The sequence below is a fragment of the Scatophagus argus genome, chromosome 2 (genome assembly GCF_020382885.2).
Source record: "Scatophagus argus isolate fScaArg1 chromosome 2, fScaArg1.pri, whole genome shotgun sequence".
Taxonomy (NCBI): domain Eukaryota; kingdom Metazoa; phylum Chordata; class Actinopteri; family Scatophagidae; genus Scatophagus; species Scatophagus argus.
In genome coordinates, this window is record NC_058494.1 from 5,479,927 (window position 1) to 5,498,199 (window position 18,273).

Below are 18,273 nucleotides of genomic sequence, written 5' to 3' on the forward strand. Positions count from 1 at the left end.
GAAGCTTTTTTGGGATAACCTGGGACAATCGGGATTTCGTCTTCGTTTTAAGGATTATGGGAGCAAGAAAATAAAATGTTAATAAAATGCCACATTATTCATCTTATAGTTATAGCGGGAAAAGAGTTAAATAATTTTTCCAACGAAGAAAATAGAACTCGATATTAAACAAATCAAACTGAAATGGATGACTTACTTCGTTGAGTTATGGTTGTTTACTGTACGGCGTGACGTCACGAGTGTAATTTGCCTGAACAAGCGGAGAGTAAACTGAGTCAGTCTCCATTAGCAGAGGAGCAGCCTGTCCTGACCGAGCGGCTGTCTCTTTATTCATTTACTGCCCCGAATGAAACACGAAGGGCACCGAAGTCTTCATACACGTCTGTCTGGAGACTCCAGTGCTGCTAATTGAGAATACAAACGGCTAACGCGCGGTTAGCTAGCGTTACCATTAGCAGCGGGACTCTCCAAACTGACAGACGACCGCAGCAGCGATCAGAGCAGAGCCGTCCAGGGGGGAGGAGAGGTTACTGGATATCACACACACACGCACGCACACACACACACAGCAAACTCATTAGCCAGCCAGCTAACGTCAAGTTCCTACCTGTCAACAGTTGGCCACCTGCAAGGAGCGAAAAGAAGAAATTTACGGTAAGTGAGCTGACAAGACATTGGTCAGCGTTACTCATATGGTGGGTGTGTTGTGTTTTTCTTTTGTTGGCTTGTTTTTGTCACAGTGCTAACTTAGCGTGCTAACATTAGCTAAGTTGATGTCAGTAATCAGTTTCTGTTTCTTTTCAGTCTGCTTCTTGTGTGCAACGTGTTCTGAAAAATGACGCTTCTGGAAATGCGTCTTATGCCACAAACTGTCATGACCAGCTCGTTATACTAATGTGAATGACTATATGTAAGGATAAATGATGCAAGAGCTGGCTAATAATTCATTGATATGGTCAGCTCCACTGAAGAGCAAAGGTATCATTGCAACAGTGAATTCCCCCTGTGACTCACTGACATAATTTGACAAGCATTGCTTTGCAAACAAGCGGCCAGCCAACTGTGTGATGAAGGCGAGCGTCTGGACCTTTTATTAACTGGGGCTAACCTCACTGCTTTTTGTGGCTTTTTTTATTACCACATACCAACAACACCTGTGCCAACATACTGAAGCTATGTTGGCGAGTGATATTATGGTAAAAGTGCAATATGATGTTGTGTCAGGAGGTGTTTAGGCCATTAATGCGGGTGTTATGCTGTCGAGACTTTTCCATTTTTTCATTGCTTGTTGTAAACTTCAACTAGAATATATCTGAAGAAAGGATTATGTTACTACCTACATTACCTTCTGACATTCATATCATTTTTACTAATATTATTAATTTAATTACAGTAATTAATTTTAGTACACAACTGTTTAAAACGCAAAATAAGACTTCTGACTTGTGTTTGCCGGACTAGAAAACATTCAATAGAACATTCAATAGTTTCCACTTATAACTCCTTCAGCACTGCCACCTACCTCCATCTGTAAAGACACTGTAGATACATCTGATGTCCTAGTGTTGCACAGCATTCTTTTTTAAGTTGCTGGTCTGTGGCATGGTTTTGTGGCTGCTTGTATTTACAGTTGTGATTGTGTGTTGTGAGGTAGTGTTTAGTTCACAGAGGTCAGAAGCCTGGACCTGCTGTCTCCAGTGTAAGCTTTACTGAAGTGTCTGAGCTTTGTGCTGGTAAATGATTGACCACACTGCGTTTTGCTTTGCCAATATGACCTGCAGTCTAAGCTAACAGTTGTGCTGAGGTTTCCCCTGGGCAGCCACAGTTGTGCTGAATGTTCTATAATGAGGCTAAATTGTGTAAGTCTTGTTGAGTTAAGTCCAGATAAAAATGCTGGGTGCAGGGAATGGCAATACATAGATGTACTGATGATGGGGGGCCAGAATGCTGGGCTTGGATACTCTCATATGAGGTTATATAGTGTGTGTGTCAAATCAGATGAATAATCAGAGCCTTATAATATACACTAAAGATAACCTCACAACATATTTGGATTTGTGATGATGCACCAGTGTAAGAAGTAACATACCAGACTAAGCTGCATTTAGATCCCATTTTGATCCCATTGTGCCAAATATACCACTATATCACCACCACTAAGGTTTCATGCTGCATTCCTGTCATGTAGGAATAGCAGAGCAACGTCCTTGTTTGTAAAAAGGTTTATACAATTTGCTTTGCAGTTGTATAAACTTTTTATTAGTTTGCAGTGGCATTTATGGAAAAATCAGCATGTTTGAGAGACTGCATCCTGCATTTATTTGGCATTTTTGCATAAAGGACAATGGATCAAATTAATTTTATTTCAGATTGCTTGTTGAAACCTGATGCATCTGGCCTAAGCTATCACTGGAGGGAAGGAATTATTATTTTTTGGGTTGTCCGTCTGTCCCATTCTTGTGAATGTGATATCTCAGGAACGCCTGGAAAGAATTTCGTTACTCCTGGCAGAAACGTCCACTTGGACTCAAGGATGAACTGATTAGAATTTGGTAGTCAAAGCTCAAAGTCACTGTGACATCATAGTGTTTTCAGTTCACTGTTCAAAACCATTAGCCTGGAACAAGAGCACAGATTGTAACCATTGTTGACATTAGTCTTGGGAGCCCATCTTGAAACTGTGCTGGTTGTATGGATCTTCTATTGTGCTGCATTGAAGATGTGTGTGAAGCATGAGCATTTTAGAATTTGTGACTTGTTTGCATTAACATCCATTTGAAGCATTTTAGTCCACCCTAAGCTCATTAGTTTTAACAAAATTGAACTTCAGGTGGTTGTTATCACACCATGTGATAAAGCCTTCTGTCAGTCCTCTGTAAAATGATCTCTAGGTAAAGGCAGCATGTTTCTCACTGGAAATGATTCACTCGGCTCATATACATCTATACAGAGACTTCCATTTTCCCAAAAATTTGCTGAATACCATTTATTAAATTCCGTCAGAGTCTTCACTACATATATGAGTCTGGACAGACATCGATGTTAACTGCAACTTGACTGGTTGACAGAGGCATCCAACCTACAAGATGGTTATTCTAGTTACTTATGCACTGCCACACACACACACAAATATGCTGCCTTTCTAGTTTGTTTTTATGCCCCACCCATCTTTATGTCAATGTTGAGATAGTAGGCAAAACTGTTATTTGCAATTTAGAACAAACATTCTAAGAAACCAGTATCATAACTTAAGCAAAGGCAATGCATGACCCAAAAATGCTAACTCACACAAGGCCCACCACCAAATGATGGGGGATTAAACTGAGAATTTACACAACTTCATGACTGTATCATTGTAGCAGTTGAGTAATCGTTGAACTTGCATGTGTGTAGAGGTTGGGTGGGTGTCAAGTAAATCCTGAGGTCATACTTGCCATGTATTTGCTCGTTGTGTCGTTACTGTGTGTGTTGGAAGAGGGCAGGGCTCAAGGCAGGGCGTTGTATCTTTACCAGTAGCCCCAGTTACTTGGAACAAAAGCACTGTTGTTGAAAGGTCATGTGACTCTGTGTGTTCCACCCTTGTCATGTGATCCGAGCTTAGGGCAGGGTCTGAGAAGTGCTGAGTTGCTGTGAGAGGTTTCTTCCACCCAGGGAACAGGCAGGCAGCGAGCATGCAGGCAGAAAACGGAGATGGACGACCCGACGGATGGATGGGTGGATGTCGGACTGAGAAGACGTGTGGGAGAGAGTCAGGCAAAGAGGGAGAGAGATGCAGAAAACATCCTGTTGCTTTCTCTCACCATGGCAAAACAGCAACAGCCTCGTTCTTTCATTCTCCTCCTCGTCTCTTTGTGGATTTTTAGGCAGCAGCCAAGTAAAAATGCAAGCCTTCACATTGAGTCACATCAGTTTTTCTGTGGCAAGGCAAGTTTGGACTTCTTTGATTTTAGTTTGTATGTATTTGTTGGGATCTTGTGGTGAGAAAGTTGGCCTGTCAGGATGACTCTGCTGTATCTTGTGACGCCATGAGACTGCTACTGACTCACCCCAAAGTAGAAAAACAAAATAATCGAGCTACTTGTCTGTCACCATGGTAATCAAAAGTTAGAAGTGAACTGACATTGACACGTAGCCCTAGTTCTTATCCAGGATGCCTTTTATTGCAGCAGTAAGGTTTTCAGTTCCTGGACTAGTGGCTCACTTTAAGGAGTGAAGAGGTCACATGACTGCTGTTAACTTCTGAAATAAATAATAATTCTAAGGTAATGTGACAGATATCTGATGATAGCTTCTGAATGAAATCGTTTGTAGAAGCAGTAATAATGCAGCCTCTTGACTCATTTTTATTTGAGTAGATTAGAGACAAGGCAGCCACGTGTTTGCAGTTATCCTGCAGGTCCTGTAATTCTCGTTTTAGTCAGTCACCTGCTTGAGAGACTTGACTCTGAATAGAGTTTGTGTGTGTGTTTGCGTGGGATTAACCCATTTTGAGACTCTGTCTGCAACATACATTTCATATTCCAAGGTCATATTGTCCACTTAGATGGATGTCTTCAACACGGTGACATAAAAAAAACACGATGAAGAAGAAACAGAAAGAGAAAAAAAGAATAGCACAAAAGAGAGGTTTCATCAGGTTACTGTAGGGCTGCAACTAAAGATTGTTGAAGTTTATAAAATGTCAAAGACAAAAAAAGTAGCAAACCCTTAGATTTAGCTAAGCTAAATGTTTGACTTTGTTGTTTTGAAAAATGACAGAAAATATTAATCAAGATAGTTCCATTGACAATGTGAAAACATGCAAGTACCACATACAGGACTTTGCTCTTTGAGCCATTTCATTCAGTCACTTTCTGATTGACTTTATAATGGCAGAAATTAGATGGACTCAATAGATTACAGTAAACCAGTGTGTCACAATCTCCAGCTCTTCCGTTAACTTGCATAATAGTCACTGTCAGTTTAACAGCAAAATAACCGCACATGGTCCAACACGTGTACACACCTTTCTTAGATTAGCCTGTTTCCCTGCCAGAGAGCAAATGCATGAAACAACAGGTCCAGTATGAAATATTTGAAGAAATAGAGATTGAAGGGAGTTGATTTGCTTCAGAAAATCCTGATTTCCTGGCATTCGGAGGTAGCACATGCCAAGTAGATCTCCTTCAGTGAGACCTGTGGATGTGTCACATGGTTGAGCGTCTGCTTTATGCTGCTGAATAATTGAACAGAGGATTTCCATCTGAGCTGATATCATGTTGGTCTCAGTGGTGGAGGGAACACCAACACAGGATGGCTCATTCTTCATACAGAATTCACACTAACTGAGCATGTCCTTATACACATGTAGGACATATAGTCAGTAGGATTGCACCAAATTAAAAATGCCCCGTATCACACTTGAATTTACTTTGTGCTCTGGCTATTTTCAAATTGTTGTTATTACATATTGCGCTGAAATGTGAAAAAATCTTTCTAATCACCGATCAGCCCCAACATGAAAAGGTGAAGTGAATAAAATTAGCCATGTGTGTTCAAAATGCAGTGTTCTGTGGGGAAACCTTAAGTTCTGACAATCATTACAGCCCAAATACATCCCTTCTATGGCAACGGCTCGTCCCATCAGCAGCAGTCTCACTGCAGCTGGAGAGCGTACCCCTTCCCATTTCAAAAACAGCTCACAAATGTCTCAAGGACCACAGCAACGGCCTACAGACCCCCAGATCCCAACCTGATTGAGAATCTGTGAGATGCACTGGAATAAGCCGACTCCACCCTCCTGCCAGGTGGACCCCACCTGACCTGTCAGGGGAAGGGACACAGGACCTCTGGGGGTATTTAATAGTCACTGGCATTGCAATATGGGATCCTTTGGGTCTTGTGCATTGAATCCATCTTCCCACATGCAGGGTGATGGATTTAATGTTGTGGCTGATCAGTGTAATTCTTTCTTTGTGTGTACAGAAGAATTTGAAGAATTTTGCACAGGAGTATTTTTAAGCACAGGGTGGGTTCCTTTGACTGTATCATTTGGAGAATTTTTTTTATCTATTTGAAGCCTTGTGCATGTTCAAACGTGCCAAAGCGTTATTCAAACACATCTGTAGGCGAGCGTGTTTATATGTTTTGAATGGCTACACTTGAAATAAGATGAAAAGGCCACCAGTCGAGAGAGGGCGGAGACGTGAGGAACTGAGCAGATAGGAAGAACGATGCATACTTTCTGTTCATGGTGTTGCGGTTGGTTTTCCACATGAGAAGTGATGGAAAGAGCTGTGGGTGGGTTAAAAAAGACAGCTTGTAGCCATCATTTCAGATCCTGTCTATTTTGTCACCTGTCCAATCACAGCATGAAGTATGCAAAGCCCTGCTTACACACTTTGCCAAGTGAGACATAGCTTTGTGCTATACAGTACAGTTATAGTAAGCTTTATAGTGTATTTTTAATCACTTTCTCTTCCTACTCAGAAAAGACTTATTGGGGTTGTAAGTAAAAAAAAATATATAATTATGTATATAATATTATATAAAAGTATTATGTCTTGTGACATGTTTTTTTATTGATAGTTTACACACAAAGATTCATGCTGGCAGTTCATTTTGGGTTGTGTTTAAACCCCCAGCAGCTATGTAGCAGTGTTGTAAGCTGTCTTCAACCATGTGATTCTTTGACCATCCCTCTCCAGCATCATGTCAACTGAGACAGGAAGCACACGTTGCTAATGTAAACGTAAACATCACAGGCATTTGAAACAGCATGTCACTTTGTTGGGACTATTGCAATATATCTTAACATATTGAATAGAAATCCTTGTATCGTTATGTGTATTGTATCACCAGATTCTTGTCAGTGCACAGCCATAGGGCTAATCGACGTAATGCTGTTTCAGAGGCCAAGTTTGCATGGGGTTGCTAGAGAACCGTTAAACTCTGATCTAATAGCAGTGTCAGTTTGCGCACAGTGGACGTGTTGGTTTATAGCTGGCTTTTTTATTTTAACATGACCCCACAAATTAATTTAATATGAAATCCCCACTGGCCTTGGAAGTAACCCTCAGTTACCTTACTACCATAGTATGCTAAGTAGTTGGATATGCTGATGTGTTTAACTAATGATATGTTTTTTCAAAATTTAAGTCACCACTCTCCATACACTTTACATATGGAATATCTGCTTTGATACAGCCCCATGTGCACCGCTGTTCTAGGGATTGATGCATTGAACAGTCACTTCGAATTCTGTGTCGGCAGTTCTGCGTCAAAGGGCCTCAGTATAGTAGGTGGAGCATTAGTTTCAACAAGGTCAGGCAGTTTGTGTTCTTACTGCCTCTCCATGCTCTTGCCTTCTTTTTGTCTTATATCCTATTGTCACCCCGCAGAGCAGCTCAGAAGAGGACCTGAGAGCCCAATTGTTCTCAGCAGCTTTTACCATGGCTTCAGTCTACCCCGCCCCGATCTTTCACTGGACACTGTGTTTGTGTTTTAGGGACTGACTTCCTGCCAGTGTATTTCTTCTTGTAATAGCAGTCAGGCACTTCCTGCTGACCAAAGCTAGAAGGAAAGAGATGAAAGAGAATACAAGCGATATCCGCTTTTAATGTGGTCTTGAATCTACAGTTGAGACAGATTGAGGAAAGTATGGTTGCATATTCAGTGAGGCGAGTTTTATATTTTTAAAGAGCGTTCCAGCCATTGAATGTGAGCAGTCATGATATGCCAGTGCTCCAATAAAGAGACCGAACTTCATGATACTTTTGAAAGGTCAAGAAAACAGATATCCTTATTTGCCTTTCTGCCAAATGTTAGATGAGGAGATTGATACCACTGTTGGTGAATATCAAGCTGCAGCCAGTTAACATAGCCTAAAAGACAGACTGGAAGCAGGAGGGAAATAGCTTCCTTGGCTCTTGGCTTTGTCCAAAGGTAACAGAGCCCCCCGGACCTCTGAAGACCACAAACCTTTGCAAGAAACCGAATAAGCATATTTTTCAAATTGTCAAATGTTTTGCTTTTAGGATCCTCACAGTAAAATGTTCAAAGCACAGTTATCACAACAATAACATCGGCTCTAGAGGTGGCATTGTTTTCATTAAGGACACAGCACAGGACTGACACAGGAGATAGACAGACTTCTGTTATCATCATACTCGTACTTAACAAAGTATGGTCATATATTGCTGCATCAGAGTTTATTGTGTTAAACAACATCTTGTTTACCAAGAGCATCTTCCCTTTCCAGGGCCCTCTGTTTACCACACTGGCGGAGGCTGCCAGGCGGAGGTGCTGTGATTGCTGATCCCAAAGGAGCATGAGTCATGACCTCAGTGGTGCTGGTCGACGCTGGTGGGACGGTGGTGGAGTATGTCACAGCTGAGGAGGACCCCCAGCAGGTGGGTTGGACACAGACACGAGCAAGAGTAACACTGCAGCTGCACTTGTTTCTGTTTGATTCTCATGTTGAAAACTTGTTTTTAACTGTCTTCCTCTCTTCTGTCCCTCAATCCCATTGTCCCACAGGAAGGAGAGTGTGAGGAGGACCTGGAGCTTGAAGGAGAGGTTGAAGGCGAGTGTGATGCTGAGGAGGCCTATGAAGAAGTACAGGACAGACAGGAGACCGACAACTACCCAGCTGTTATAGTGGAGGAAGTACCCGGTGCCAGCCTGACTGAGGAGCAGGGTTACTCGGCCCAGGTGTTGGTGTATGAGGATGAGGCCTACCTGATGCAGGAAGTGGGAGATGAGCAGGAGGTGGAGACAGAAGGGGAAGCAGGTGAGACTATTGCTGTGTTTATCAGAGTTGGATTTAATGTTACCTCATAATCTTCCTTTTGGGGCTGTAGGTTAGTGCACCAGATAAACAGCTGTTAGTCAAAATGGCCAATGAACTAAGAAAAAAGTGATTTATTCTGCTCTGACTGTGTCTTTGTACTGAATCCCTGGGTAAATTTCACTCACGCTTTGCGTTACACCTCCCACAGAGTTGTTTTGTGGTGTGCCTGTAGTCCGTAGTACTTTTTTTTCAGATGTTGATGATCTGTTATTCTGGCTTCATTCTCCTCTTGTATTTTACTGGTAGAGCTTTGCTTTCTCTGTGTTTCATTTTTGAGTAACAAAGGGTATATTACGAAGGTTAGAGGTTGAAGGTTATTGAGAATTTGGTGCATTCCCATGAATATATCCACAGTCCACACTTTGGTTTCATAAGAACAAGCCCACAAAGTGTTGCTTTTGTTTGTTGTGGTTTGGCTGAAATTGGGAATACGTATGCTATGTGATTGTGTTGACAGCACCAGTGACAAAGCCTGATAAGGCTGTGAGAGTTACAGGCTTCTGTGGTCACACACTGCCACCCTGTGGATACCTTTTGACCAGTAACTATTTTGTGAACTGGGGTGATATTCCTTATCATTATTATTATTATTATTATCATCTCTCTAATCATTCATTAATGGTGACCAGTGTCAAATCCAGTACATTGATCACAAGTATGAAAAATAGTGAAAGACAGAGTCAATATTACTTTGAACTTAAGTTTTATTCATTTACACTGCCCCAGGTTTCGTGTCTAAAGTCGTTTTCACATAATCTAAATAAGGAGCATGATGAAGGGTGTGTCTTAATTACCAAGAAATGTTTAGGTGTCACTGCACATGTTTGCCTAGTTTGCACATTCAGTCATCTCAGAGGTGATATCATTACTTTGTTGGAGTAAAACTGAAAATGCAATGGAAGTGGGTACCAACTAACTTTAGCTTAACAAATTAATGTGTTCAAAATGTCCCACTATAAATTCATACAGTAGTAATTACTGTAGTAGTCTCTTTTGTAATTGATTACATTATGTCTGTTTAATCTCATAGAGACACAAAGACAGTACCACCTAACAAAAACACAGTGCAGAGATAATACACCTCCAGAAAAAGCACTCTCACAAAGGATTAACCGGTATGTTTTTTCAGGACTGACAGTGATTATTAGTAATCAAAGAGTTGCACTAAAAATGAAAACCCTTCAGTCAAAATTTAGAATAATCAGTGACTATCTACAGTTTACTGTAATACTGTACTTAAGTCCAATTTCAAGGTGCTTGAACTTTGAGTATTTCCATTTTCTGCTACTTTACTTACTGTCTCCTCATTTAACTATACTTTAACTCCACTATATTTTTGAGGCAGTTATTATACTTGTTACTCCACTACATGTATTTGATACTTTTAGTTACTTTGCAGATTCCAATTATTCAGTGCTGATGGGCTTTGCAGTAATTCTAATCCATACTTTAAACATTGTTTTGAACTCTAGCGGGTTGTATATGTTGTATATGTATATGTTGTAGAAGTTGTATTTGTCATGAATTAATTCTGAAATTCTGTGATTCTGTACAGTGAGTTTGTTTAAAAACAGTTGTCACAGTACAGCGTTATTTTACGTAGTCACACGCAAGTGAGGGAGGGCGAAAGATGGATTTCCTGTGTCGGCGGCGGAAGGATACCCAGTGTGTCTCGTTGAATTTGAGGAGATTTCCCATTAGCGGCGGAGTGATATGAGCTAGTAGCTTCCTATACAATTCACTGAGAAGTCAATGTGAATCTGCAGCAAGGGGAAAACATGGCGACTTCGCAGCATGAGGGGCACGCAAACCAGCTCGATCTACTCATCCGAGCCGGTAACGTATTCTGCGTAGTTATAACCTCGACACGGGAGCTCCGGTAAACGTACAGTTTGTGTTTTTAACCACGACCGCTGTGCCTCAGTCCGCTGAGTAGTGTAGCGAAGTAATGGAGGGCAATCAGGAAGTGATCACCTTGGTAGCAACCTGCATGTTGTTGCTACACGGTTTATCAAACCCGATTTAAGAGGTGAAAAACTTTAGCTGGGCTTTTCAGTCTGCGCGGAAGGCTGGCTATCTGCACGAAGTGTGTTTTGCATGTTGGAGCAGAATTTTCTCACCGCAGTGTGACCTAGAATAACGGTTTGCAGATCGGCTCTGCACAACCAGGAAGTGTAAAGATGTTGTCTTTCCTACGTCTTTGCCACGCTGTCTGAGTCGGTAGGACATGTGAGTTTATTTTTACTAGCATAAATCTGATACACACTGTCAAAATTAGTGCTGTTGTCATTATAATTGAGCCATTCCATAGTATTTAACTGGCTGGCTTTATCTTGTTCCGTTTGTGGGAATTACGTAAAGTAAGTCTTCACACATTGTCCCTAGACCACTAGACCTGAAAAGTAATTACCATAGTATTGCATTCTTTTGAACTGTACATATGAACACATTTTACATATTTTCCGTGTCAGAGAATTTTGTATCTTTGTTTCATGGTTTCCGTTATCGTGTTGTGCAGCCTCTGACTGAAGCGTGGGATGGCCTGGCTCACTCGCTTTCTTTCCTTGTAGTTGTTTGAAGTGCGGGTTCAGTCTTCGACCACATTGACCCGGAAGTTCACATTTTGTATGGTTTCAGTTGCTTGTTAACTGTGTCTGTTGATGATCGATGTATTTCGAAAACATTGCAGAGTTTCCGCTTATGTTTAATTGCCAATTTCAAAGTATTTTTGTTTCATATCGATGGCGGAAGCATTGTGTATGTGAGAGGGCGGGGGCGCCGTTGATTGGCCTGCCCCTTAGTCCAATAGCGTGCACGTAGTTTACACCGTCAACAGAAGTCCAATCAGATTTAGCTGGGGGCGGGCTGTTAAATGAAAAATGAGCCAATAGGAGAAGAGGCGGGTGTTGAGTGACAAGAGGATTTGTGAGCTTCTTCGAAGAGAACTGGAGGGAAAGGATGAGAACTGTAAACACGGAAGTCATCAGAGGCCGCACTACTTTTTGTCGGACTCACTCTTGGCGCCGTTACATTGTAGTATAGGTTCATAATAGACATTTTGCTAACGTAAGAAAATATTCTAATACTTTTATCACCACCCAAATATAATGCACATTTGTTATAAAGTTGGCAATGTTTGTAATTTTCTGTTATTCAATAATTAAGCATAAATCAGAATCCTAACACAAATGGCCTATATGTGGTTATTCAGGTCAAACTGCAGCTCTCTGACCTCACACTTATTGGTGGTCTTGTTACAGCAAGACTGCCTGGTTTCAAGGGCAGCTCTGTAGGCTATAGGATACCTGTTGTGAGGGTTACCAGCATGTGCTGTTACTTTGTGAGCAGAGAATCTAAAGATAGCGCACTTTTCTCCCCTATGCTCTGCCTGTTGCCTCAGTGAGATAGCCAAACATGGGCAGGGCAGGGTGTCACGACATCTCGTGTTTCCCACCACTGATTGACGCCAACAGCAGGTGCCCTGGGTTCCTTCTCAGGAAAACAGATGGAGCCCTGTACCATTGCCTTTACAACATGCTGAATCCCATATTTGATTTAAGCAGCACTGTAGTTGAAGCATTTTATTTCCCCAAGTATTTCCTTGTGCCACTCCTCAGCATCCTGAAACAAACCTGATGTCTTACAACTTAACATAACAGCCAAAGGTACATTGGTGAAAACAATGTCATGATATCTAGTTTTAAGAAAAGTGGCAACAAATGAAGACATTTTGTAGTTTGAAGGTTGTACTTTCTGTCAAGACATGCTGTGTCTGGATTAAAGTGAATGTGTTTTCTAGTGACATTGTCATGTCTGTTATCTAAAAACCATATGGCTTTTTACCAGGGGCGAACATGTAGGGTTTTTTGTTCTTTGTGGGGATTTATAAAGTGTAACTCATGGTTTTTGAAGAAATGGGCTCCAGGCTACTGTAACTTTATTTTTACTGACCTATGTGCTAATTCTGTGTGTTTCAGTGGAGGCCTCTGTCCATGGCACCAATATCCACTGCTCTGACAAGACCTTTGAGGCAGCAGAGGCTCTGCTGCGCATGGATTCACCTTCCAGCCTCAGAGAAGACCGTAGCCCAGGTAACATGTACCAACTAATAATACATAAAAACACAGGTAGTTACACTATTTAGAAATGGTTACACTTACAACAGATATTTCTCAGTCGAGATGAATCTTGATGGTACTGTACACCTGGTGTTAAGGATCAGGATTATGGAACAAATATTTAAAATTTTTGGTGTCCCACAAGGAGCTTTATCATCAAGTTGTCAAGTACTAACGAAATATAACTGAGACATTTCTCATCAGTCAGACTTTTACTAAAAGCACAATTCTCACTCTTCCCTCCCCCAGAAGCTTTTGTCCCACCTTGCACAGCTACCCCAGACTTCCTTCATGCTGCCATGCGTCCTGACATGATTGCAGACACAGAGGTGGAGATATCGACTGAGGAATGCTGTGAGGAAGAAGATGAGGAGATGGTCACTCTGCTTGAAGAGCCAGAACCAGAGGCCGGTCACGAGCCTGTCAGGAAGAGGAGAGGTACACAGAAAGAGTTTGTTTGTTCACCCAAAAGCAGTGGAAAAGCAGATGAAAATGTTTAAAACATTCTTTCATGCAGTTACAGACCCACTATCAGCACTAGACTGTGGCTTACGAGGAGTTAAGCTTTGGAAAAAACTAACTGTGTTTTGAATGTTTTTTAAACCATGTTTAAAATGGAAAACATCTGGCAGGTCTGTGATTAACTTTACCTCACAAGCCAAACCTCAGACCGAAACCCAGAGTTACACTGACAATTTACAGTTAGAGAGTTCACCCGAGAGCACCATCTAGTGGTAACTGTTGGGTTTAAAATCAGTGATCTGAATGAAATTGCTCCTTTTACAGCTGGACGGAAGCCAAAGACTCCTCAGTCTATTTCCAATGGCTCACCGGACCTCGGCATCAAGAAGAAACCAAGAGAAGGGAAAGGTACCTAACTGTAGTAATGTTACTGACTATGATTAATATAGGTGTTTACTTGGATCTGTTTCCATTTGAATGTGTAAAGCACAGTTAATGACATGTATCAAACAGTGCATTGAATTGCTTTGTTTTCCAGCAGGGAGCACCACCTACCTATGGGAGTTTCTTTTAGACCTCCTCCAGGACAAGAACACCTGTCCCAGGTACATCAAGTGGACCCAGAGGGAGAAGGGCATCTTCAAGCTGGTTGACTCAAAGGCTGTGTCCAAGCTGTGGGGCAAACACAAGAACAAGCCAGACATGAACTATGAGACCATGGGGCGGGCACTCAGGTGAACAGTCTGTGTGTGGAGAGATTTTGGATAGTTTTTTGTTTTTGGCAAGCAGCATCGTAATAACTCCTGGTAAACTGTTTTCCCTCAGATACTACTACCAGCGTGGCATCCTTGCCAAGGTAGAGGGCCAGCGGCTGGTTTACCAGTTCAAAGAGATGCCCAAAAACATAGTGATCATTGATGACGACAAGGCAGACCTGCCTACCACTGAGGATCTGATCTCAGAGACCGCCGCATCCTATGAGCGTGTGCTGCCCTCGCCAGACATGCTGCTGCAGACAGCCGAGCTGCCGTCTTCCAAGAAGCCCAACATCCTGCGTGGCGGGAACAGGGCCAACGTGGTCCACGCTCCTGTCGCCATGGGCAGCAAGACCGTGACAGGAAGTTGTGCAGCTGTGGCGGCAGGAGTACCAAGGATAGTGTCTGTTTCAGCAGCACCTGATGGCAGTCAGAACCAGCAGTCTCATGCGGCTGTCATTTCGAACACCAGTGGACCGAGGTTAGTCTCCTGCAGAGCCGTGAGAGCCTTCAGTGTCACAGTAAATGGTGGCTCCATCTGCGCTCTTTACTGGTTTTAAAAGTGTAAACTCACACTCAGCCATTAGAGAAAAGCAGTGACGTACGTTACATCGCTGATGCCTCCCTCAACCCACGCACCAGATGTTTGCTGACAGTGTAAACATGACGAGTGACTAAAGTGATAGCTTGGAAGATTTGATCTGTGAGGTGGAAGATGATTTCATCATTATTAAACGCTCATTTCAGGATTTTTTGGTTGCTGTTTGTAAAAACACTATTCAAAGTTCTTCTCCAGCTCAAAGAGGAAGACAAAGGCAGACGGATAGCAGCAGAGGTCCAGAGCATGAACAAAGCAGTGAAACAGAAATAAAATGTCATTTTATGAATGAGTCATGGCGGTTATGTGCAAAGGCACAAAACAATTCTATGGGAAGGTGCAGCATTACTGGATTTTGTGTGACTTCAGCTGAAGCACACAGTTTATCCTGTCCTATGTGTGTGTGTGTGGTTTAGGCATAGATGGTATAGGGGGTTTATATCTCTTGGGGGAATTTTGATGCAGCAATGTGCGTACTGGGACCAATATTTGAATATTTACATTTGAATGCATGTAGGGAACTTCTGAGAAACTGCAAAATGATATAAAAACCTTAAAAATTGCAAAAATAGTAAGTCTGTTCTGCAAAGGTTCTCTCACATTAGCAGGGCTAATGCAAATGTTTGTGTCTTCCCCTGCCACCTTTTGACACTCTGGCTGACCTTTTGTCTGCAGGACGGTGCGTGTGGCTATGCAGGTGCCCGTCGTCATGACTACATCGCTGGGTCAGAAGATCTCCACTGTTGCCGTGCAGCAGCCTACGGGAACGGCGGGGGCAGCCGGCCACACCACCCTCCTCACCAACACTTCAGCCATCAGTGCTGCTGCTGGTAACAGCAACACACAACAGAAGGTGCGGAAAATCACTGTCTGAGTAGCACGTTACAGCGTACTCCAGCAGAGTATCTGCATTACTTTTAAACTATAGCAGCTGGGAAGCTTATCGTCTCATAATATGTAAAAACTTCAAGGAAATTTTGAATTGATCGTATTTAATTTATTTATACATTCATCCATCATCCTCCACTTAACCATATCCAGGTTGCTTTAATTTAATTGATTGTATAATTAGAATTAGGGTTGCGTACTGCTGGGAATTACCAAAAAGGTTTTCCATGATACTTTCATACCTCTGACAGATATGATTGTAAAACAGGCATTAAATTGGTTTAAAAAGGTCTTAAATTAGTCTCATGCAGAATCCTTGTACATGTTTATAGATACATTTAAGTAATTTGTTTTTTGTGTGTGTGTTCTTTTTTGTGTGATGGGGGTCGGGGGTTGAGGCAGGTTGTGATCCAGACTATCCCCACCATGGTCCCAGCTACAGCAGAGAACGGAGACAAGATCACTGTCCAGCTGGCCAAGATCATCACAATCCCAGCTCACCAGTTAGCCCAGTGTCAGCTGCAGACCTCCGCAGGCACAAACAAGCCCAGTGTCGCAACCTCCCCGACTGGCATCAGCCTCCTCAGGAGCCCCCTGACGGTCCGGGCCTTGGCCCCCGTCAATGTCGCCCCGGGAACGCAAGTGATGAGGCTCACCGTACCGACACAGACGCAACAACAGACGCTAGTGGTTTCACAGCCAGGAAGCGGGGCAGGGGTTGTGACAGTATCAACAGCTAATCAGACGGTGACAACACAGCCTCGACTCATAAGCGGCGTCATTAATGGCTCAGAGCTGGTCATAGGAGCACCAGCAGGCGGAGCAGTGGAGAAGCTGAAGGCTGCAGGAGTCCAGGTCCAAGCTGTGCAAGTTCCGGTGAAAGTCCAGCAGAACCAGATGAACCCCGAAATTGTCCAGAATGTCCAGTCAGAGGCTGTGGACGCTGAGGTGGTTATCAAACTGGAAACACCTGATGTGTCAATAAAGACAGAAGAGCCTGAGTGTTGAAATGCACACACCTCCCAATATCCATCCTTTCCCTCACTGCCAGAAAGGGTTAGTCTGTACATGTCTGGCATCATTTTTACTCTTGTAATAACCAGCAGCAGTCTGTGAGACTTAAGAGACTCCTGAAGGCCAGTTTTTAGTCCTGCACCTGCCCTCACATCCTCCCTGTTGCTGCCTAGAACTGAACTGAACTAAGCCCGTCTCCCTCAGAACCACACTGAAACCTCTCAGAGTGTTGTGTACTCTGCAACAAAGGAATCCACACAGACTTTAACTGAACCTGTTGGGAAGGGTGAAGGGACCAACCTTGATCACTACAATTCATGCCTTCTGAACGGATCGCTATCACTGACTCAAAATGGAGAGAACATTGAAAATACAAAAAGCTGAAACACTACAGAAAGAGGCGTATAATTACAACTAACCAAAATGTGAACTCTTGAATAAAACAAAAAAAAGACATGATGGGTGGGTGGGTGGGTTTAACAAGGTTTTTGTAGAGACCATTTGTTGATAATTTTGCCTCGACAGAAGCTAAAACCAGCAACTTATCCTTTTCTTTTTTATACTTGCATCACTGTGCAGATCAAGTGTGGCTGGTGCTACGTAGATCCTAAATGAGTGAGAGAAAGAGAGATGAAAGTGGAGCTGCGAGATGCTGTAAGAAGGACCGATATCAGACGGACAGAATATGGTCATGTATGTACATATATAAATATATTATCTACTATACAGTTTACGGAGCTAAAGTTAACAGAACAGCCTTAGATTTTAATTTTGACTTTCTTTTTCTTGTATTGTCTGAACAGTAAACGGGCGTCGTTTTTGTGTTTTGATACCTTGTACCAAGCACAGTATTATTGAAAATATGGGAATTAATATTAGTATTATTAGTTCCTTTGTCAAGCTGTTCAATGCTTATAGATTGACTCCTACTGAAGAAACAGCGACATGTTGTAGATCAGTGGCCAGATTGCTTGCAGTGTGTCCTCCAGCGTCTAGGAAAATCTCTAGAGTTGAATTTCAGATTTATTTGACAAAAGGATCTTGGTTATTATGCAGTTCTTTTAATTTTTGACAGATGTTTGATCTTTTCACATCCCTACACAGTTTGGCTGTGTGGAAATGCAAAGAAATGTTACCCCCGAGCTGATGCATGAGTTCGTAGCTGTGCCATGTCTTTAAAAAAAAAAGTCCAAATAGAAAAAGGAATGTATGTAAAGTCTGATCATTATTTTTAATTATTACAAGAGAGGCATTGGAAATCACGTTTAATCAAGTTTATGCATAATGGCTGTGAGAAATATCAAACCACTGTGGATCCCAGGTCACTTTACTTCTGGTTTAAAACAGAGGCTCAATTTGCCAGCAAAGTTTTCTTTTGTTTTATTGCCATTTTGGCCCTACTCGTATACATTTTTTTTAATCTAAAAAGAGGTAAAACAGAAAGAAAGGTGTTTGTGTTCAGACCGAACTGTTTGTATATTCAACATTTGAAGTATATTCTATTTTGCTGTACTCTTGTTTCAAAGTGTATTAGATTTTACTGAAATATAAAAAGACATTTGAAACCTGGCAGTTGTTTTTTTTTTTTCATGGTTTTTATTTTTAAAG

The 18,273-nt window shown here is 42.1% G+C and overlaps 1 protein-coding gene across 5 annotated transcripts; it reads left to right on the plus strand.

Moving 5' to 3' along the window:
• Window positions 1-294: 294 nt before the first annotated feature.
• On the plus strand, window positions 295-18,234 carry elf2b (E74-like factor 2b (ets domain transcription factor)). Of its 5 annotated transcripts, none has more exons than XM_046403336.1 (10): window positions 295-654; window positions 8,240-8,390; window positions 8,518-8,770; window positions 12,808-12,921; window positions 13,198-13,386; window positions 13,735-13,818; window positions 13,949-14,144; window positions 14,236-14,646; window positions 15,439-15,616; window positions 16,054-18,234. In XM_046403336.1, the coding sequence occupies exons 2-10, from the start codon at window positions 8,316-8,318 to the stop codon at window positions 16,657-16,659; spliced, it is 2,106 nt and encodes a 701-aa protein (XP_046259292.1). In that variant the 5' UTR covers window positions 295-654; window positions 8,240-8,315; the 3' UTR covers window positions 16,660-18,234. The 5 variants fall into 5 exon arrangements, with proteins under 5 accessions (XP_046259292.1, XP_046259310.1, XP_046259300.1 ...); XM_046403354.1 differs by having other exon boundaries at window positions 13,952-14,144; XM_046403344.1 differs by lacking the exon at window positions 295-654 and adding an exon at window positions 2,200-3,924.
• Window positions 18,235-18,273: the final 39 nt, after the last annotated feature.

Bases quoted from the DNA above. Each gene is read 5' to 3' on its own strand.
- elf2b (XM_046403336.1), top strand. From the start codon at position 8,316: ATGACCTCAGTGGTGCTGGTCGACGCTGGTGGGACGGTGGTGGAGTAT. The intron at 14,647-15,438 runs GTTAGTCTCCTG...TTTTGTCTGCAG, and splicing joins TCGAACACCAGTGGACCGAG to GACGGTGCGTGTGGCTATGC. The intron at 15,617-16,053 runs GTGCGGAAAATC...GGGTTGAGGCAG, and splicing joins ACAGCAACACACAACAGAAG to GTTGTGATCCAGACTATCCC.